Source organism: Halichoeres trimaculatus, unplaced genomic scaffold (assembly GCF_033239565.1).
Source record: "Halichoeres trimaculatus isolate MK-OKI-2021-1 unplaced genomic scaffold, fHalTri1.1 fHalTri1_scaffold_22, whole genome shotgun sequence".
NCBI classification, from domain to species: domain Eukaryota; kingdom Metazoa; phylum Chordata; class Actinopteri; order Labriformes; family Labridae; genus Halichoeres; species Halichoeres trimaculatus.
Genome location: NW_027437200.1, coordinates 20,550,303 through 20,573,029, shown reverse-complemented (window position 1 = coordinate 20,573,029; position 22,727 = coordinate 20,550,303). Strand labels below are relative to the sequence as shown.

At 38.1% G+C, this 22,727-nt stretch overlaps 2 protein-coding genes and 4 non-coding genes across 7 annotated transcripts; 1 reads left to right on the top strand and 5 right to left on the bottom strand.

Annotated features, from left to right (window-relative positions):
• Nucleotides 1-440: 440 nt before the first annotated feature.
• LOC141784613 (small nucleolar RNA U3) lies at nt 441-657 on the bottom strand. Its single transcript, XR_012597465.1, has one exon. It is a non-coding gene; the product is annotated as a small nucleolar RNA U3 (small nucleolar RNA).
• Nucleotides 658-1,297: 640 nt separating this feature from the next.
• On the bottom strand, nt 1,298-1,514 carry LOC141784614 (small nucleolar RNA U3). Its single transcript, XR_012597466.1, has one exon. It is a non-coding gene; the product is annotated as a small nucleolar RNA U3 (small nucleolar RNA).
• Nucleotides 1,515-2,134: 620 nt separating this feature from the next.
• Nucleotides 2,135-2,350, bottom strand: LOC141784615 (small nucleolar RNA U3). Its single transcript, XR_012597467.1, has one exon. It is a non-coding gene; the product is annotated as a small nucleolar RNA U3 (small nucleolar RNA).
• A 611-nt stretch (nt 2,351-2,961) lies between these two features.
• On the bottom strand, nt 2,962-3,178 carry LOC141784593 (small nucleolar RNA U3). Its single transcript, XR_012597446.1, has one exon. It is a non-coding gene; the product is annotated as a small nucleolar RNA U3 (small nucleolar RNA).
• A 1,993-nt stretch (nt 3,179-5,171) lies between these two features.
• trmt10b (tRNA methyltransferase 10B) lies at nt 5,172-9,435 on the top strand. 2 transcript variants are annotated; one of them, XM_074662435.1, is made up of 9 exons: nt 5,172-5,225; nt 5,508-5,672; nt 5,868-5,976; nt 6,074-6,207; nt 6,352-6,504; nt 6,743-6,821; nt 7,093-7,160; nt 7,312-7,435; nt 7,688-9,433. In XM_074662435.1, exons 2-9 carry the CDS (start codon nt 5,541-5,543, stop codon nt 7,822-7,824), a joined length of 936 nt encoding a protein of 311 aa, XP_074518536.1. In that variant the 5' UTR covers nt 5,172-5,225; nt 5,508-5,540; the 3' UTR covers nt 7,825-9,433. The 2 variants fall into 2 exon arrangements, with proteins under 2 accessions (XP_074518536.1, XP_074518537.1); XM_074662436.1 differs by having other exon boundaries at nt 5,180-5,225; nt 5,577-5,672; nt 7,688-9,435.
• Nucleotides 9,436-16,372: 6,937 nt separating this feature from the next.
• cxcl19 (chemokine (C-X-C motif) ligand 19) lies at nt 16,373-22,275 on the bottom strand. Its single transcript, XM_074662213.1, has 3 exons — nt 22,147-22,275; nt 16,727-16,862; nt 16,373-16,556 (listed from the first exon to the last, which is right to left on the bottom strand). The coding sequence occupies exons 1-3, from the start codon at nt 22,196-22,198 to the stop codon at nt 16,427-16,429; spliced, it is 318 nt and encodes a 105-aa protein (XP_074518314.1). The 5' UTR covers nt 22,199-22,275; the 3' UTR covers nt 16,373-16,426.
• Nucleotides 22,276-22,727: the final 452 nt, after the last annotated feature.

Genomic DNA, 22,727 nt, shown 5'->3' with positions numbered 1-22,727 from the left:
GAAAGCATTTCACAGTATATACATGCTGGAGCATAATTAAGAAAATTATGAGTAAAATTAATTTCTTCTTGTATATGTTTTTGTCATACAATTAGGTAGAATAAAAACTCAGCAACAGACAAAAATTCTTGTAAAGTACTTGTTGCTATAAATTATGTCACACAAAGTCATTGACTGTATTGTTCTGAATAAAAGAAATGTAATTCTCCCGGGAAATCCCCTTTGAAAATATAGACAGTTAAGGTATGGGGACTAGGCCTTTGACAGCTGTAACACTTTCCTTGTCCACTGGCTCTCTCATCGGACACTACAAAAACGGCTCCCTGCAGTGACAGGTAATGTGCAAAATGGTGGGGAGGAGAAGCAGGAACTGATCCCTGATTCATTGATCACTTTTGCAGTGTTTACATTGGCTACATTATCTTTAACAACCATATCCATCCACTCTGATCATACTCTTACCCTCAGAGTCTCCAGAGGAGACAGTGAACGGTCATCAAAAGCAGAAAGCATATGAATGACTTCAAGTCTTTCTGCCCGCTTCACGCTCAGGTAAGAGTATCACCAACTCATCATCGTGGTTAGCGAGACCAAACACTTTAGAAACACAATTCTCAAGTTAAGAACTATAGAAATGATCCCTGAAAGTATAGTCTTGACTCCTCAGCAGCCTCACAACACAACTACTATTGCAGACACAGCCTCCACTGTCATGGTGCTGACAGGTTTGAGATTTTTATAGCGCCTTTTTTTGTTAGCTTAAGGACTAAACAACATAAATGCATACAGGAACATAATTTAGGGAAGTTAAGGTACAAATATAAGCTATTTGTACTTGTTCTGAAAAGGAAATTAAGTAAAATTAAACTGAGTTTAAGCCAAGCTTAAAAAGCTCAAGTCAAGTACTTGTTGCTAAATATTAATTCACACATGAAGATGCACACACAAGGTGATTTACTTGATCATTGAGCCAAGACCTGAACCTGTCACTTTTATATAACATGTCCAAACTGTTCCATATTGTTGCTTTTTTAATCATATACTTGTGCAGCAGATGTGTGTACTTTTCATAGTTTGAGTTGCTTTTATTTATTCTTTTTCAACCTAGGAAGCCAAAGCGTTGAATGTGTGTTAAAACAACACTCAAAAGATAAGCCTGAGATAAGAAAGATAAATATAAGAAAGATGAAGATAAAAAAAACTTTGCAGTGGTGGTATCATCATTATATTTTTCATTACTTCTAAACCAGTTTCAAAGTGTCTACATTATCTAAGTTATCTTTAACAACCATGTCCAGCCACTCTGATCATACTCTTACCCTCAGAGTCTCCAGAGGAGACAGTGAACGGTCATCAAAAAAAGAAAGCATGTGAACGACTTCAAGTCTTTCTGCCCGCTTCACGCTCAGGTAAGAGTATCACCGACTCATCATCGTGGTTGGCGAGACCAAACACTTTAGAAACACATTTCTCAAGTTAAGAACTATAGAAATGATCCCTGAAAGTATAGTCTTGACTCCTCAGCAGCCTCACAACACAACTACTATGGCAGACACAGCCTCTACTGTCATGGTGCTAAAAAAGACTGACTCCAAACAGGAAGTTTATCCATGTTTAAGATCTATAAAGCTCGATCATTAGTTAAAAGACTGAACTGAAATCATGTTTAGTAGATATATATACCGCATTATTAAGGCCAATATGAGTATAAGTTATTGCTACCTATTCTTGTTATTGTGATGTTATCGACAGAATGAAGCTAAGTTTTACCAAAAGAAATTCTTGTAAAGTACATGTTGATGTTAATTTTGTTACCCAGTCAGTGTCAGTGTTGTTCTGAGTATAAGAGAATATTTATTTTTTGGAAACCCCCTTTGAAAAAGTGAAGTCTATTTAAGTTTGGGGAGTTAGCTTTGAGCAGCTGTGCCAGGTACTTTGTCCTCTCTCGTGTCACTTTAAAAAACCTCCCTTCAATGACAAGTTATGTGAGAAAAGTGGAGAGAAGGGGCAAGAGCAGTGAATTCCAAAAAAAAAAAAGTTTTTGTGAAGGCACAGCTAGTGTTTTCTGTTTATTCAGAGGATCATTTCAAAAAAATTGCCTACATTATTTAAATTAATTTGAACAAAATCTCAATCCACTCTGATCATACTCTTACCCTCAGAGTCTCCAGGGAGACAGTGAACAGTCATCAAAAGCAGAAAGCATATGAATGACTTCAAGTCTTTCTGCCTGCTTCACGCTCAGATAAGAGTATTACCAATTCATCATCGTGGTTGGCGAGACCAAACACTTTAGAAACACATTTCCCAAGTTAAGAACTATAGAAATGATCCCTGAAAGTATAGTCTTGATTCCTCAGCAGCCTCACAACACAACTACTATGGCAGACACAGCCTCCACTGTCATGGTGCTGACAAGTTTAAGATAATTTTAGATTTTGATCATTGCTGACTGACTAAAAAGGCTTTATATCACAGTATATCTGTACTAAAGAACAAATTAGCCAAGTATGTTGTTATAAACTGTAATAGTTAGTTTGATATAAATAGGTAAAATGAAGGTCAGTTGAACCAAACTTTTTTAGGTCTTGTAAACTACTTTTTTATATATTATGTCACTCACTGTCATTTACTTAATATATAAGCTATGGCTGGAACCAGTCAGTTCACATGACTCCAAACTGTACTGTATTATCCTTTTTTGAATCATGCGCTTGTTTGGCAGGTATATGTACTTTTCCTTGTTTTATTTGCTTAACCTTATTATTATATCATTACAGGAAGCAAAAAATGAATAAATACATTTTGAAAGTATTTTCAGGAGAAACAAATGGTGAATATCGGCGAGCTAACGTGGATAGTTACGGCGAGTGGTTGGATTAGCATGTACAAATGAACGCACAAACCAATGGCCTATTATGAGCTGCTGGAAATTCATATTTATCTTGACAGTCATGCGCAACCACTCTGATCATACTCTTACCCTCAGAGTCTCCAGAGGAGACAGTGAACGTTCATCAAAAGCAGAAAGCATATGAATGACTTCAAGTCTTTCTGCCCGCTTCACGCTCAGGTAAGAGTATCACCGACTCATCATCGTGGTTGGCGAGACCAAACACTTTAGAAACACATTTCTCAAGTTAAGAACTATAGAAATGATCCCTGAAAGTATAGTCTTAACGTTACAATGTTCTCGCCACACTACTAGTACGACGTTCACAGCTTCCACTGTCACGGTGATAACGTGACACGGGCTAAACGATGTGTTTAATGACAGAAAGCGAGCTCTCGCGTTGCTTAATTGTGGCATAACAGAAGGAGCTGAAGATATGCAACAACATGTTCCTTTTGTGGTTTTATTTAACGTGATATAAAGACGAGTTTGTCACTATAAAAGGCAAACATTTGATCCAGGCACATACAATCATTGTTTTACCGTTACATCCTCTCCCAGCATTTAAACGATACATTTTTCCGCCTAAACTCTTCAAATTGATGCATTATAGCTCGTTTGTGAAGAATACCCACAATACTCTCTTATAGCATACCCCACTCTGGGTCTCTCATTGGCTGCTGTGATACTGTGAGGCAACGTGCTAGCCTATAATGCTAACAACAACATCTGTCTTAGCATTACATACGGGAACAAGATTTAAATTGTCGCCGTGACATTCACATGGTCTGAAATCTTTTAGAAATGACTACGTGATCTACACAAGGAGAGATTATTTCATTGCGTAAAACACTATATTTCTATAAAGTTTGTGAAAACAAGCTAACAACTCATTGTGCAACTTAAATTGCGTCCGACTGGGAACGAAGTTTGAGTTATGGTTCCGGGACTACCCGAGTCGAAAAGACCTCTCACGGAACAAGGTTAGACCCTAAATAAAACTAAAACTCGCTTCCAGTGTGGAGAAAGATGCGAATACACTAAAATTTAAGCAGAAAAAAAACAGACCCATAAGACCTTAGATACTAACGAAGAAAAAGAGCGAACGTAAAACGAGCAGTGTGTTTAATCTGCCTGAAATATGCCGATACAGTAGAGTAGTAACTATGTAATTATCTATATTAATTAAATTAGACTTACTTATAATAAGTTTGCTCACAGGGAAGACTTTTAAATGCCATTTATAACAGAAAATAGTTACATTTAAATATATATTCTACACAGCTTTATTTTAGTAGACCGAACAAGTTAACTTTTAGCTAACTAGCGAAGGCTAATGAGCCAATGCTACATTCAAGCTAATTAGACTACGCACAGCGACATTCGTGCGAGACTTTGCTTCGTGTAACGGCTTCAAAACTTTACAGAAATCTAAGAAACGATGTGCTAAACCTTATATTTAAAATTTATCTTGAGCTGGCCGACAGAAAGTACATTTCGAGATTTAAAATCTGTGGTACTTACCTGGTTGCAACCAAAGAACGTCAAGTGCCTGTTACTTAAGTGGCGTCCCTGTGCGCATGCGTCATTTGGCGGACGATCGAGACCCTTCATAGAAAATCTAACTCAACGTCAATGAACATACAGTCCGTGTAAACCACAAACACGAATGAATTGTTTAAATAAATTTGATTGTATTTATAGCTTCGCATGATTTTTTTTTTGTATTTGTACTTTTGCCTCAAATGCTGTGCCCTATATACTCAACATAAATAGAATGACGCAAACACAAAAGAATACATGGCACAACAATGTAACAAATGTAGTTAGATACATTTAAGATTGTGTTAAACAGTGCAGATACCTTAAAAGAAAAACGGTAAAAAAAAAAAAAATAATTAAGGTACCAAAAAAAAAGTGGCATAGTTTAATTTGAGTACGAATGCTCAGTAATAGTACGGCTGTTATTGTATTTAAGCTAAAAAAATTAAAACCATTGACAACGTTACTTAGCACTAAATGAAAACACGGTTATAATCGATCAAACACAATTATAGCATCAAATACTGTCAAAAAATATGAATTTGTCTATAGTTACCGCCCTCATGTGGCAAAATTTTAAACAATTCACCCTTTACTACACGACTTATAAGCACATAATATTTTAATAAAGGGTCATTTAATTAAGTTACGAGAAGCTGTATGAAAATAACTTATAAAATGTGTTCATCCAATTTCATTTAATTTCTCCCGTCCGTCGTATCCACTGCTTTGTTTACTCTGACGTCATCCATATGCGACGCTCACATGTTCACAGCCTCATTCAGATCAGGTATGTAGTCACATTTTTTGCCTTTAAGTCACTCGTGTTACTTTTAACGTGGCTCCAAGTTTATTTACGAAAGAAATAAAGGTTAAATATTTGAATATATTTTATCGTAAGGAACAGAGCTACTTAGCTTTAGCTGCTGTAAATATCTCCATGCAGACATGCGAGGAAGCTTGTTTTTGTTTCGTTCAAAGCCAGTAGTCTGTTAAAGACCTCAGCTAAATTTCTTTAAAAGTGTCGAGACATCTTTGGATTTTAGTTACACAATTTGTGTTGTGTTGTTAGGTGATGCATCTACAGTAAGTAGATGAGAGTAAAATGGCACAGGGACCCTCAGCTGTATGTGAATTACAGCTGAATGGAGCTTCAGAGGCGATGGATCTTCTACAGATAGATTTGGAGGCTGATGTGTTGGAGGACAGACCGGAGAGAGAAGATACAGGATGTTCAGTAAGTCTGTTTACCTGTTTCTTCAATTTAATCCAAAAAGAGCCAACTATATAAACAATGTGTATAGATAGTGCTTGTGTGGTGTAAGAAATACCATTTATTTTGTTTTCAGTCTACTTTTGTTGATCCAATGATTTTTAGCTGCATTTTCAGGAATCTTTGTCACCTATTTGTGCTTGTCTCTTTGATAAATAGAAAAATGTATTGAGGAAACAGCGCAACTGGGAGCGGCAGGTGGCCGCGAAGAAAACCAGGAGGAAAGAAGAGAAGCAGAGGAGGAAGCTCAACCGAGAGCAGGAGTCAGGTAAAGATGTGAAGTGAAGAGGAACTAAGTTACATTTCCAGGAAAGACTGAAGATGGAAGTCCAAAGCTTCTGTGTCTCTGTGTTATTGTCACACAGGTTCAAGCAGAGATAATCCTCACCTCACCAAACGTGTCTTGAAAGTGATCACCAAAGAGCGTCTGGCTGAGGCTCAGTCCACGGGGTCCAAACTGTGTGTTGATCTGAGTATGACAGACAGCATGTCTGATAAGGTGAGCCCCAAAATGACACTATTACAGTTTTCTTTAGCATCATGTGAGAAGAAGACAGCTGTTTTTTTCTCCAGTAACACTTTTTTTTCCCCACAAAGATTTTGGCACCTCTTATCTGTGTGTTTGTGTGTGTGTGTGTTTCAGGAAGTGAGTCGACTGGCTGGTCAGATAAGAAGGCTGTATGGGTCGAACAAGAAGGCGATGCGACCGTTTCATCTCTTTCTGACAGACCTAAGAGAGGATAGTCGGCTCTACAAAGAGTGTGTACGGATGAATGACGGCTTCCTTAACTACACGGTAAATAGTGTTTATGATTTAAAGTCCACCATCTGAAACTGAAAGCAAGTAAAGCTTAAAAATAACCTGTGAATATTTAATTTAAGGGTTCATTCATCTAAAAACTGAACACATCAGATGTTCATTAGCTCCTGCTAAAATCACTGATAATATTTTTTCTTTCACTCTGAGCACATTTTTGTGCATCAAGTTTAGGTTTGTGTTTATAGTTTTGCTGCATTTTTTCTCTTTTTCTCAGATGGACATAACAGAGGAAAGCTGTCTGGACCTTTTTCCACCAGAAACAATTGTCTACCTCACACCTGATGCAGAAGAAGGTTTGAACGATGTTTCACAAAGCACTTAGAAACGAGACTTCCCTTTGTTAAACTCTTCAGAACAGCAGAGTCTCACAGATGTTAAGTTGCAGTTGAAGTGTAGCGTTTTGGCCAGCAGAGGGCGCACTGTGGCCATGTTTCTGCATCTGAGAAGGCGCCTGCTGCCACTGTAGAAGTCTTATCACTGATTGACAGAATAGATAAATTATGTAAGATACACACATGTATCAATCGAAAGGCTAAGTTTCTGACGTTTTTTTTTGTTTTACAGCTTTACAAACTGTGGATGCTGATAAGGTTTACGTCCTCGGAGGTCTCGTGGATGAAAGTATCCAGAAGGTGATAAAAGATAACTGTAGCAATACAACACAACACAAAAAAACCCACTTTATCATGTGACTGATGTGAAACAAACACTCTCTTCTGTTCAGGTGGAAGGAAAACAAATCGTTGTTTGTGTATCATTCGTTTTTCTGTTCCTCCCGTGCAGAAGTTGAGTTTCTCCAGGGCCACAGAGCTGAGCGTCCACACGGCGAGGCTGCCCATTGATGAATACATGGTGAAGAAAAGCAACGCCAAGAACTTTCACTCCAAGATCCTCGCTGTCAACCAAGGTAATTGGGGTTACAAATGTTTGGTGGCGTATTCCATTCAGCCAAAACTATTTTTTTAAATCTTTCTGGTTTTATCTCATTACATCAGGATTTTTTTATTCATTTTCCTGTTTTTACGAGATGCTATCTGTCTTTTTGAGATAGTATCTTATAAAAACAAAAAAAACAAAAACAAATAAGCTCCAGTTTTTATGAGATAGTTGCGTCACAAAAACAGATTTTTTTTCTATGTGACGTTTTCCTCCTCCGCAGTGTTTGACATCTTGCTGACTTTCTGTGACACCGGCAGCTGGACAGAAGCCCTGCAGACGTGGTTCCCTCCGGGGAAGGGTTTTGTTGTTGCACCAGAGGATTCCAAACCACTTTCTGCCCCTCAAACAAAGACATAACTCTCTGAGTCATGCAGTTCATTAGCCCAGTTTTGTCTCTTTTCATTGAGACAGATTGGCCCCTGGCAGGCGAGTGAAACTGATTCCATCCTGATGTGACTTAAATGAGTTAGAGATCAGATTCACGTCCACACAGAAGACTTGCGAGTCGAAAACGTGTGAATATTTTGCTAATCATGAAACAGCTGCTCGTAAGCCAGCATTTTAGATACTTACAGAGAAATAATCATGAAATCATAAAAGCAAACGTCAGACTCAGAAGCTGGAGAGGTTTATTAATTATTTTTAAGGCAAAAATAGACTTTATTTATACTTTTTGAAAGACATTTTTGTGAACAAATTTTACGGTACAGAGAATAATGAATTTCTTTTTGCAGTAAATGATTAATATGTGGATCACAGTGTTTCCTTTGAATGACAGTTTTTTTATTTTTTACCTTCAATGTAAAGGTTTCATCTTTTTATATTGTGTTGAAAACAGCATTTTCCCGCCTTCAGTGAGTCACATGACCAGCTGTACGGAACTCCTAATCAGTGTGTGACATCATCACGGAACTGCTGCAGAGTGAGGAGTGAAATTGACAGAAGTTTTACAAACAGCTTCTTATAGATTCCACAATTTTGATCAAATCTCTGTAAAAATATGTTATTTTTGTAGGAAATTTTGTCAAAAACCAATCATGTCATTTTTAAAGCTGTATGACTTTTACTTTTTTGCTGAGAGGCCCAAATGTGGCAGCTTGCATGGAGCTGGATTGTGCTGTCCCATTCATTATAATGGGGTGAGCTGAGGGGGCGCTTTTTTAGGGTTCATTGACTTTGAGGGCTCATGATTCGAAAACCATTTAAAAAATAACATATTCCTAAAGAACTTATGTAAAGCAGGATCCACTCTGTTATCTCAGGGAATTTCAAGCCAATTTATGTAGATATCTTTTGTATAAAGGGTAAAAATGTGTGAAATTCTTATTTTAAAAGGCAAATTGCCGCCTGCCTGTGTGAGATAGGCCTGAGGTGCCCCTGCTTTTTTTTGTATCACAATGAGACAAACATTTTTATGTCGGTTTGATCTCTCTACGACATTCCTACTGCCCTTCAGAGCCATTTTAGTGTCTTTGTTTTAGTACCTAGGTGGCACTAGAGAGTAAATTATGGGATGTTGGGGGGTTAAGTTTGGTATCATATAAAATTTTTGCTGATTGTGAGGTGTGTGCCACTTTTGTTGGGTTTTTGAGCATTTTTAGGGCATCAAATTAGAGCTGAACTGACTGAAAGACTATTACTGCAACTTTGTTGTTTTTTTAATGTTTTGGGCAGTAAATCAATAAATTTACATAATTAGAATACAAATTTTGCTTTTATTAAGAATACACCAATATTAAACAAATTACTTCTATCATAAGAGTAAAGATTCATGACTTTATGTTTTGTAGAGGTCAGAGGCCTTATTGAAAGGCCTACAGGTTGGTTTAGCACATACCCCCCCAGTCTAGTGACGATGATGTTAGTGGCAGTGATGATGAATGGCTACCAGAAAAACAAGAGGAACAGTGAATGCTAGCGTTAGCGACGCGATTATTATTATCATTCTTTATTATTTGTTTCCACGGCTTAAACCCCAAATTGCGTGCCTTTCGCTTGGCAAAAACGTGAACGTGCATGTACCCAAAATTAGCATGCCTGGAAAAATTAATGAATCTGCAACTTGCACAAAAATGAACGCTCCATAGCGCCCCCTAGGGGCTAAAAACTGCAGCCCCTCGGGCTACTTTGAGCTACAGCACTGAAATTTGGTGTATGTAACAAGCATGTGTGGCTCTACAAAAAAGTCTCTTATGGCTAACGTGATTTCTGAACACGAACTTTGCTATTTGCACCTAAACATCGTAATTTAGCGATTTTGGGCTACGTATTTGAACAAACTAGTCCTAGGTTTTTTGACTTATCAACTCCAAACTTGGCTTTAGTATACTACCCACAGTGAAGATCAATAATTATAATACAATTTGTCTGATTTTTTTCGGTGTGGCTACGACAAGCAGAAATCTACTAGAAATGGCTTCTTCTACTCTTTCTAGGTTTAGGGAAACAGATGAGGCTGGATCCATTAGACCAGACCAAAAGCCCAGCAGAACGTCTGTGGAGCCATTGGCAAGATTTTTGGTTATATTTGTGGGAAATGTTAATTGAAGAAATATACAGTTTAATAGGGTGATGTAGGAAGAAGAGAAGAGTTAAGAGGAAGGAGCAAAGGGGGGGATGAAGGGAAGTATGGATGGCAGGAGAAGGACTAGAAAGAAAGAGACACGAGGGGGAAGGCTGAGAAGACAAGGGGTCGACATTTTGTTAAAAATATATTTCATCACTTGAAAGCTCAAACGGATAAAGTCCACCCTAGTGGACATGTCAGTAACTTCTTGAAAAATGTATGTTTGAAAAAAAAAAAAAGAAGTTAAATTTCTTTGTTTTATCTCCAAAGAGTTATAAAAACACTTAGCCAAAAAATCCTGACTGAGGCTTTCACAATCCATGCATGAAAGAGCTAATTATCCGAGAGCTGCTGAGCATCCAATCCTGACACAATGGGGTCACTTCAGGTGTTCCACAAAAAAATGAACAAACAAAAATCGCTCCAACAGCTGTTCTTCTTCTACTTTTTTAAAGTCGTATTTGTGTTTTGGGGTCAATAATTGAGGGGGATAACGCTGAGTCAGCTGAACTTGTGATCTTTGCTGAGACATAGTGAAAGCAGATTGTCACTAAAATCTCACCACCTTCATCATTATACATGCAGTGGTGTCTATGATACAAATTTTTAAAAACTTCCTCCGAGTTAAGAGTTCATTGACGGCCTCCTGAATGTGTGTCATTACTGTTTTAGCGTCCAAATCTTACTTGTCCAAAGTTTTTCCTTGTAAATGTGGACTCTCTCACACACGTCTGGTCTCTGTTAGAGCGTTGGATTAGACTTCCCACGAAAGTGTTTACACTTTTTTTTTTTTTTTTATGATCTGTTTTCCAGAGAATTCAGGGGGAGCATTCAATCTTGAAGACAGCAGCAGGTCATATAAGAGGATTACAGTGCAAAAAGCTGAATATTTACTTTATTCAAACAAAAACAAAAAAGTTTGGTCACTTTCTGCTTTAAAAGTCTTCTGCTGGGAGTGATACTGACAACCTGAACATAAACAAGCACTTTAAATGTTCGAGGCCCAGAATATACGAGACTCCTCCTGAGATCTTCTTCTCTTTCACTAATGGATGCATGAAGAAACATCTGAAAGTCTCTACATCTGACAGGCCAAGGAAAATGCTACCAAACACTCTTTGCTGTTAACTCCAAGCTTTTTTTGGCATTATCACCTCAGATATATTTTGTTTTACTGAATAATAAAATGATGAAGGGATTACTTTTCACTCTGAGGCCTCCTGCACTGAAACGTTATCAAGGAAGCATCTGTATTTCCTCTGTTCTCATTGTTCAGTCTCTTAAAACAGCATGCAGCTGATATTTACTGGAAAAGGTTAAAAAGGTTGGATGAACAATAACTGGATTCCTGGGAGCACAAGTGTACAGGTCAGTGTACTGAAAATACTGAATCATGAATTCCCACGCACTTTCAAAAATATGTAAAACAAGATACAGATTTTCCAGTGAATGCTATCAGGGAGTATTTCTTGACAATTTGACGCACTAACGAACAGAAATGAGCTGGATTTAAGTGTTATCAAAGCCACTAACGGCCAGTGTAAGTTTGACATCTCCGGCCTCTGATGAGCCAAATAGCCGATCATCTTTCAAGCCTGGTTATGCTTTTAGTGGACATTTTATATTCTCAATACGTCAGAGACAAAAACACTCTACAGCTACACTGTAAACCTGGATAAGTTGAGTTTACTTGACAAATGCTTAAAAAAAAATAAGTAATGAAATAAGTTAATTCAACTCAACATATTAAGCAGTTACGATTATTGAATGTCTTCAATCAAATAAACCTGATGCTTATCTGTTACAAATTTAAGTATTAAGTAATGTTTAAAAAATGTTGCATATCACTGTAAAACATAATAAGTTGACCTTACTCAAACTGAAAAATATCAATAAATTTGTCTCATGAATTAAGTAAATAATAATAAAAAATTGAAGCAGATCAGAACAACTAAATCAAATAACATTTTAAAGAACAGCTGGGTCTCATATCCACAGCGTTCCCTCCTCACTCATGGTTACAAACGCCGTCACAACAAAAATCAGCTATAATTTCATAACTTTAGTAACCGTGAGTGAGGAGGGAAGGCAGTAGATATGAGACCCTGCTGTACATTGACATATTGTTCTTCAGGGGGCACAGGTTGTCTGAGCCCCACAGCACTGACTGCTGGTCTGTGCTCCATGGCACGGAGTCTTGTACCTATTGATTTTTGCAGTGTGTTTAGTGGTTAATATATTAATAAATGAAATGTTGATTGGACTATCATGCTATATAGGCCAATTTAGAAAATGTAAGTCAGTCCACGCCATGTGGAGCATAGATAGCTGGTCCATGCTGTGATGCAGAGACAAACAATCTGTGCCACTACTGCATGTCTACAAGTTCATCGGTCTCCTATCGACTGCGTCCCCTCCTCACTCACGGTTACAAAACACAGTCACAAACTAATGATTTTAAGTTGTTCTTACTTAAACAGCAACAAAAGTTAAATCTACTCATAAATCATCGGTTTCAACACTGAAAACTCAGACATTGGAGTAAATTGAACTTACTAACAAATTTGAAGTTTTCATAGCTTAATCCAATTGAGTAATTTGAACTTTGGGGTTTACAGTGTAGCTCTAACGCTCCACAACATTACCCGTGGGCAAAATCCACAAACAACCTGCACATCCGGAGCCATTCTCACAATAAAACACTTTCAAAAGAGAAAGTATTTACATTGATCTCAACATTAACATTATTTAGCAAATATAGGGTCTGAAACATATTCATTATAACAACAACATAGTTTACATTACCCTCTTGAACTTGTAAAACGTGTGCGGGATCCTTCTCTAACAATATTAATGAACCTAGCGACATGCCTGACAGACAACACTCGGGTGTACAAAACTTTTTTTTTTTTTTACCGTAAGAGGCAGACAGGCAGGCTAGCATAGCCTGCTCCTAAGGCGGGGAAATACCATTACTTTTTGACTGTTTATAACTTCAAAAGTTCCACCTGATGTTACACTCTAATTACGAGTCTTTTCCAAATTTAAAACTGCAAGTTGCATCAATACTGTCTTTAGCATAAGTGTTTCTTCAGTTGCTACAAAAAAAAAAGGATGTTTCATACATAAAAAGATGGATTCAAGCACAAAAGTGGTCCACAACATGTCAGGCTAAATGTGTAGGCCTCTGTGCTGGAAAAGAGTCACGCTGAACTACCCAGTGAATTCAGTGCAGAAGTATAAACCAGGCTTAAAGATTCTGGCATCTTTGGAGGCCGGTCGGATTTCCAGAAGGAGCCTGAGCCACCCCTGGCTACCCCTCTGGACACACACCTGCTGAGAGTTCATTTCCTCTGACTGATAGCTTGGCTTCTCTTTGTGTTCTTTGTATGAAAGGGGAATCCCTCACTGGTTTTAGAGCTAGTGCTAGTCAATGCCTCAAACAATGGCACTTCCAGAGAAACCCTTTAGCGTGCCTTCAAACATGATTCATGAATTTCCTGATTAATTTGAAGCTTATCGCAGTCCTGTTTAATTTTTAGCTTAAGAGCTTTAAATCACTGCGGCACGTTCTTTTCTTCTATATCACTGTATCAGCTGCTCTTTTCTTTGATCTTATCCATAAACAAACACTCAACACAATTTTTTTAGCTGAACAGTAAACCGATCATGATGAAGTTGACTGTAAAAATTCCATTAAAAAGTGTCATAGACTGATAAGGTTAACAAGTAAACCGTTACCGCTTTCTATTTTGTATGTGCTGGGTAAAGAGCTTTTGAAAATGACATAAAATGAAATGAGTTATACCTCTTAAGCACATAAACAAAAAAAAGGCTCCTTCAAGGGATATGCTTTGGAAAAATTGAGGCTTAAAAATGAACCCATCCGATCCAGCAAAGGAAAAAAAAGACAAATCCAGAGGGACACAGTGCCATGTAAAAACTGTTTTCAGTAATAATTTAGGGATGTAAACACAAACACAAACAGCCATTTTATCTATCTCTTACCCAAGTTTTTTTTTTTACATTTCAGCTTATTTTCCCAACAACTGCATTCATCAAATAACTGTATAAACTTGAGACAAGCTAACTAAAGCTACTTTTGACCAGTTAGCATTTAAAAAATTGATCTTTTTCCTGTTTTAACTTTTCACAGAGTTGAGAGTGGTGGTAGCAATGTGCTATAAAGCAGCTTACATATGGCATTCAATGATACAAAAGGGATGCTAATTCACAAAAGCTAACTTAGCACACAGATAGCTATTATATTACATTACTGGCAGCTAGCCATAACTTTAGCCAGAATTTCATATCTCTTATTTAAAGCCATTTATTTGTTCTTACAGAAATACTACACATGCTACCTTTGGCGTTCATCAAATAACTGCACAAACTTGTGCTAAGCTAACTAAGAAAAGTTTTAGCCTGTTAGCTTTTCAAAAGTGGATTGTCCTGTTTAAACTCTCCACAGAGTTTGGTGATGTTAGCAAGGTGCTATATAGTAGTTAAAATGTGACATTTAACTATAAATCAGGGATGCTAATTGACAAAAGCTAACCAAGCACACAAATTGTTACTAACTGACACTTCTGGCAGCTAACCATAACTTTAGCTAGGGTTTTGCAACTCTCATTTAAAGCCATTTATTTGCTCTGACAGCTTCTTAACAGGCTACATTTAGCTTGCATCAAACACTGCATAACAGTGCGATGAGCTAACTTAGGCTACTATTAGCTAATTGGCATTTCAAAAGTGTGTTTTCCCTTTTTAGCTTCCCACAGAGCTGAAAGTAATGTTAGCAAGGTGCTATTTAGTACTCTGATGAGACATTAAATAATACATTTGGGATGCTAATTCACAAATGCTAACTTAGCATGCAGATAGTTTCTATGTTACACCACTGGCAACTAACCAAACTTTAGTCAGGATTTCATACCTCTCACTTAAAGCCATTTGTTCTGACAACTTCTCCACATGCTACCTTTAGCATTCATCAAATTACTGCATAACATTGCAACACACTAACTTAGGCTACTATTAGCCAGTTAGCTTTTAAAATGTGCAATTTTCTGTTATAACTCCCACAGAGCTAAAAAAGTAGTGGTAGCAAGGTGCTATATAGCGGGATAAATATGTAATTCAATGACGCATTTGGGAAGCTAATTTTCAAAAGCTAACTTAGCACACATATAGTTACTATGTTACACCACTGGTAGCTAACCATAACCTTAGCTAGGATTTCATACCTCACATTTTTGAAGCCAATTGTTCAGACAGGTACTCCACATGCTACCTTTAGCATTCTTTAAACAACTGCACACCAAGCTAACTTAAGCCATTGTTAGCTAGTTAAGCCAGTCAAGAGAGTATTGTCCCTTTTTAACTTCCCACAGAGTTGAAAGTGATGTTAGCAAGGTGCTACATAGCACTTAGATGAGACATTTGATTATACATTTGAGACGCTAACTCACAGATGCTAACCAAGCACACAGATAGTTACTATCTGACACTACTGGCAGCTAGCTGTAACTTTAGCCAGGATTTTATACTTTTCATTTTTAAAGCCATTTGTTCTGACAACTACTCCACATGCTACCTTTAGCATTCATCAAATTACTGCAGTGTGATACATTGTGAGAAGCTAACTTTGGATGTGTCCCATTGTTTACTTTTTGTACTACTAAGGGTGTTTAACCCTGAATGGGACACTAACATGTTTTTGCCAGTATGGAAGTTTTTTGAATTCCTGAAAAAAAGACAGTAACACAGAAATTATTGATAGCATTCTCCAGAAGTTTTTGTTTCAGGCTTATGAAGCTAACATGTCCCGCCACCCCTGCCTTCCTTTAGTTTGTCTAAATATTGTGATTACATTGTGTCTTTGAACATTGTGGCCTGGATTACGGTAAAATGGAAACCTTTTATTGTGACATGTGTAGTGTCAATAATGGGTGCAAGACTTCAAACAAGGAGCATTTTTCTTTGGAAGAGAACTTTATTTTGTACGAAAAATGGAATTCATAAGAATTATGTCTCAGAAGAAGATAAAAAAGGTAATCATCACTTTATGCTTATGTTAAATAAGTACATTACATATGAGAATAAAAAATGCTACATCTCGTCTGCTATCAAAATTGTTCAACCAAATTTTGCAAAGTACCTCCACATAGAAAATCTGTCACATCACAGCTCAGTGTTTACACTTGCATATGCACAAAACAAAAAACAAAAACAAAACAACAACAATCTTTAACACAGAGAAGCTGAAAGTAAACACATGCATAAAACAAGGTTATTTGAGTTTAAACTGATTTCTTAAAGCACAATGACCTGGCTCAGGGTTGCAGAGAAGATGAGCTCTGTTAGCTCTTTTGTTGCCTTTGCATCATCTCTTCACTTGCTATTCTTTGGAACTGCAACTCCCTGCTGGTGCAGTTGTTTCTCAAGAACGAAATGAATCAACTTCTTCACCCAGGAGGACTGAGGATTCAGGCAGACCTTCTCCCCGCTCACCAATCCAGCTCTGAAAAAAAAGATAACAACCATGCAAAGAGTTTAAAACCCAGGCCAACGCGACACGCTCGGCTGCCATGTCATGTTTGTTTTAGTTGAACAGAATCAAGGTCAGATTGGAAATATTCCTGCAGAAGAGTGAGGATGAGTGTTTTGGTCTGGTTTCAGGTCTTGACTCACATGACTTCAATCTCGGGGCAGTGTGGGCCTTCAGGGACGAGCTTGATGCTCCTCAGGCTGTCCGGAGGGATGATCCTGGACTCCACCTGCAGGCAGCGGCAGTGCGTGTTGTAGTCCCTGCTGATCGGGGGCATACCTGTCACAATCAGGACAAAATCCAGTCAAACAGGGCGAAGGCTTGTCTAACTCAATACTGTGTGAAAATAAACTTCCAGATTTTGTTTGGCAGCTTTTTATTTTAAAATCACAATAAACAGATGTGTTTCAGTGAGGTCTTGGCCGCGCTGCAGCTTGCATTGCAAAATTTATGCTCCCAAATTACTTCATTTTTTTCTTTTTCAACGTGAGACAACTCAGTTGATGACCAAGAAATTGTCAATGCAATCTTGTCACTAAAACAATTTATGAGCTTTTGCAAGAAGGTGTGTCAGTTATTGTGTTGGAGCTCCTTCGTGGGAAGTGATTCAGCTGCACTCCCTCAGAACTCAACGCTGCTTGTGAAAGTGACGCTTAAACAGTTAATCACGAGGTAAAGGCTCCACTTTCTAACAGCTTACTTTCACCACAGTCACCATCCTTTACATTGCAACACTTTCAAGGCTCACTTCCTCATTTTCTCTTTTCCAGAAAGTTTCCACAGCTGTGTCAAAATGTGTCACAATAAAAGGCAACAACGGGCAGATACATGCCCAAAAACTCACCCTAATAAAGCTGAAACAAAGGGTCATTGGGTCAAAAGTCAGAGTACGATCTTTGACTTTGCTTCTGCTACTATGTAATGGGAGAAATTTTGTCCAAAGAGTCCTATTGTGTGACATGCATTTGCCAGAAAAGTTGTGTTGTAAGTCTTACAATGCAGCTTTATTGGGTTACACTGTAAAATAATAATTTGTTGGTTCAACTCAATTCACTCAAGTCATCTTGTTGCTTTGACTTAGTTACGTAATTTTTGATATAAATTTTAAGAAAAAAAAAAGTCAAGAAAACAACAAAGGATTGGTTAAACTTAACTCATTAAGTTTTTACGGCAAAGAAGTTTTGTTGTGATGGTGTTATGTAACCGTAAGTGAGGAGGAAACACAATGGATATAAAACCCTGCTGTTTCTTGAGATGTTCCACAGAGGGACCAGATTGTCTGCAAAATGGCATGGACTGTCTGTGCTCAAAATGGAACAAACTGTCTGTGCTCTAAATGGCTCAGGAGGACTCGGCTCTAAATGGCACAGACTGTCTGTGCTCTAAATGGCATAGACTGTCTGCACTCTAAATGGCACAGGAGGACTAAGCTCTAAATGGCATGGACTGTTTGCACACTCCAAATGGCACAGGAGGACTGGGCTCTAAATGGCACAGACTGTCTGTGCTCTACATGACACAGACTGAGAGTGCCCTAATTGGCACGGACTGAGAGTGCTCTTAATGGCATGGACTGTCTGCACTCTAAATGGCATGGACTGTCTGTGCTCTAAATGGCATGGACTGTTTGCGGTCTAAATGGCATGGACTGTTTGCGGTCTAAATGGCATGGACTGTTTGCGGTCTAAATGGCACAGGCTGTCACCATCCAAATGGCACAGGAGAACTGGGCTCTTAATGGCACAGACGGTCTGTGCTCTAAATGGCACGGACTGTCTGTGCTCTAAATGCATGGACTGTCTGCACTCTAAATGGCATGGACTGTCTGTGCTCTAAATGGCATGGACTGTTTGCGGTCTAAATGGCACAGGCTGTCACCATCCAAATGGCACAGGAGAACTGGGCTCTTAATGGCACAGACGGTCTGTGCTCTAAATGGCACGGATTGTCTGTGCTCTAAATGGCATGGACTGTCTGTGCTCTAAATGGCACGGATTGTCTGTGCTCTAAATGGCATGGACTGTCTGTGCTCTAAATGGCATGGTTTTTTTGCGCTTTAAATGGCAGGGACTGAGAGTGCTCTTAATGGCACAGACGGTCTGTGCTCTAAATGGCACTGACTTTCTGTCTTGTCTGTCCTTTCCCATGAACACATCTCATTTATCAGCACAAACACTAAATGCACTGCAAAAATCATTAAGTACATGGACCAATGCCCTATGAAGCACAGACAGTCGGTCTGTGCAGTGGAGCACAGACAGCCTACGCTCCTTGCTGCATCACATATCAATGTTCAGCAGGGTCTTATTTCCACTGTGTTCCCTCCTCACTAACGATTTTCATTCCCACTCCCATCCAAATACCTTAATTATCAAATTGATATGCATTTCTGATTAATGTGGACATAGATTTTTAAGTTGAAATATATTTTAGAGTTGAGATGATGTCAACTAATAATTATGTGTTATCTCAACAACTTCAGTAATCTTTTGTCATACTGACTTAAAATTATATGGTGGAACAACAAATGTGCAAAATCACTTTTTACAGTGTATAGATGGAGTGCTTCATTTTCTATAAAGCTTGAATTAAGCATAAGTCAGCACAAGTAGCTCTGACAGGTAGCAAAATGGTCGTTTTATTTAAACTTCTCCACCCCAGCTCCTTCTTTTCTGCTGTGTCTGATTTCATCGGTGTGGTATGTATTGTCACTATGCATATTTTACTGATGCCCTCTCTCTGACCTGGTTTTTAATGAAGGCAGATGAAGAAGAAAGAAAAAAGGAAGTGTACTCTGTTCGCCTCTGGCTTTGGCGGTGGCTCACTGTTGGTCTGTTTTGACTTAGATTTGAACAAAGAGTCTTGTATATTCTTTGAGGCGTTACAATACCACAGTGTCAACATTGCAGCACAGGCCTTCTCCTTTTGATAACATCCATTAGCTAAGATGATTATGTAATGCTGAGAAAACCAGAAATTGCAACACATGCACACCATGTCACTCTCTGTGGATATTATAGGCTTTGGAGACGCCACAGATTGACCCTAGTGGTCAAACCAGGTCTCAGTCAAAAGGGGAAACAATTGGCTACAATGTTGACAGTGTAGTATTTAGATTTGAAACACCTGAGAAAATCTACAAGGCTTTGTATTCAATTAAAAGTGGTCAGCTGTGACCCGAACAACACCAAATTGTGGTTGATTTTTTGGTTTAAAAAACTCAAAACAAGCGTCAAGTCAGTTTATATTGATGCAAAGGGGATTTGGCTTTGGGGCTTAGAGGTGCTATCATGTTCAGGCAGTTTTGTTGCTAGCTTTTGCTAGTTTTGGCCAGGTCACTGTGTTTTTGTTCTGGAAATTAATTCGAATAGCATTTATTTAACTGAATCATGAAAATAAAAGCACAGGGATTAAACATTAATGTACAACAACCATTGATCAAAACATCTGCACTTAAGTTTAAAGAATTTGTTTTAACTGTTGGGTCCAAACACAGATTTTCTGTTATAACCTGACTGAATCATGCTTTCAAATATGGCACAGACCAAAAGACAAAGCAGAAAATGTAAGAGAATATGACTTTTTATTTGCTTTTCCTATAAAAAAAAAGTTGTTGACATTAGCCATAGTCAATAAATTGTGCATATGCATATTAGTAGGTTTGGCATTTTGGATTCCCTTCACCTTTAAATACTGTTTTGGGTCAAACCGGACCCAGTATCAAATTATTGATTTTAGATCTACCACAGTGGGTCAAGGAAATGGTTGTTTCATGAAATATCTTGAAAATATACAGGCCATGTTTCTCACCACTGTTCCATTAAAAATACACAACGTTCTGCAAAAAAACTGAATTATTACCAAGTGTTTATGTCTTACTTTCATTAGAAAATGTCCTTGTAGACTTAGTATAAGCCATATTCACCTGACCAGTCCAGAAAAATGTCTTTTTTCAAGATATTTCAAGACAAAAATGAGGTCTGAATTGCTTGTTATAAGTAAAAATAAATAAATAAATAAAAGTAAATTGAAAAAATTGCCAATAGAATAAGAGAAAAGCTTTTTGTATTCAGACATATTCTAGTTACAGAAAAATTTCTGGAAATTTTAAGACTTAATATGCGCCACATTCAACTGACCAGTCCAGAAAAATGTGTTGTTTTTAAGTTATTCAAAGAAAAAAATGAAGTCTGAATTGCTTGTTATAGTTAAAAAGTGAATCGACAAGCAACAACGTTCCAATCGCAGGCAATAATTGATGCAAGCTGTTCTCATTACCGTAATTCTTCAACTATTTGTGCAAGTGAAAAAAAAATCAAACAGCTCCTCAAAGACGATATGATAAGCTTTTATAGTGATATTTTTCCAGTGGGCTATTGCATGTAAATTGACGAACAACGTTCCAATCACAGCCAATAATTGATGCAAACTGTTCTTATTACCGTAACTCTTCAACTATTTGTGCAAGGACACCCCCAAACAGTTCCTCCAAGACGAAACCATAAGACTTTACAGCGATACTTTTCCAGCAGGCTACTGCATGTGTATTGATGAGCAATGAAGTACCAATCTCAGGCACTAATTGATGCAAGCTGTTCTCATTACCGTAACTCTTTGACTATTTGTGCAAGCAAAAAAAATATATATATATCACACAGCTTGTTGAAGAAACAATGAGCCTTAACAGTAATATTTTTCCAGTATGCTACTGCATGTGAATAAACAAGCAATACTGTCCCAATCTAAGGCAATAATTGATGCAAGCGGTTCTTATTACCGTAACTCTTCAACTATTTGTGCAAGCGAAAAAAAACCAAACAGCTCCAGATAAAACCATGAGCTTAAATGGTGATATTTTTCCAGTAGGCTACTGCATGTGTATTGACGAGCAATGACGTACCAATCTAAGGCACTAATTGATGCAAGCTGTTCTTATTACCGTAACTCTTCAACTATTTGTGCAAGCGAAAAAAAAAAAAAAAGAAACAGTTTGTAAAAGAGGCTAAGATAAGCTTCCTGAGCATGATCGCTGACTCTTTAGAAGCCAAAATAATCAAAAAGGTCAGATGGTGTAATTAACTTAAGGGTTTAAAAGCTTCTCAGAAACAGTAAGATAAGATCACCTTCTTTATTGACCTCTTGATGTTATAACTGCAAGATTAAAGCTGCTTTTCCAAAGAAAGGTTGAAAAAACTATTGCGCTAAGAGATTTAATGGAAACAACCCCAACTCTCAAAATAAGAGGCCTCTGAAGAAACAGCGTCTACAAAGTTGACCCACTGTGGAGGTAGAAAATATTGTATGTCTGCTATTTTTAAAGGAATGTGTTGTTACAGAAGCTCCTGGGACTAATCCCTTTATGTAAACTACCACACAGTCTGTTGTTTCTGTGTCTTTTGCAAAACACGGTCAGATCCCCTTAGTTTACACTCTGGCTGCAGCCGTGTTTCTTTATCTCACAACATGTCATCCCAGAGTGGTTTTATTCTGGACTCACACTCGTAGAATAACCTCAGCCAAGCTCAAAGGATTGTGTTTCTAAAACATCCTGCAGTGCTCTTACCGTCAATGAGGGCGACCAGGGTCCCCAACACGATCAGGATGCAGATCTTCATTTTCTTCTTGCTGCTGCTGCTGCTTCTCTTCTTCTCCTTCAGCTCAGACGGATCCTCGAAGCTGTTTGAGCTGCTGTCTCACATCTTCTTATTTATACGTTGAGAGATCATGTGCTCTATAGCTGTGGGATAATTTCAGAAAAAACCTCTGGGCATGTGTGTGTGAGTGTGTTGGTTTCACTTTAGGACGTTCACATGTGCAGCAGGAGGCAGTCATGGGATGGCGGGTTCAGGGACAGAACAGAGGCCCCGCTGAGGTAAAGACGAGCGCCTGTGGTTAAGGATGAGTCAGAGGGAGGCATTGTGTCTGTCCGGGTGTGCACGGTGAGGCGGCTGCTTCCCTCCTCCCCTGGTTGTCACATTTCTACAGAGCTACCAAACTCTGTTTTCCCCCCTTGGACAGTAAAAGAGGAATCAGATAAAACAATCATAAGATGTGCTCACGTAAACAAACACAGATTAGCATGAGGCTATCAAAATGTTATGATAATTCATGATTTCCAGCTAACATCACCCAAACTACTGCGTC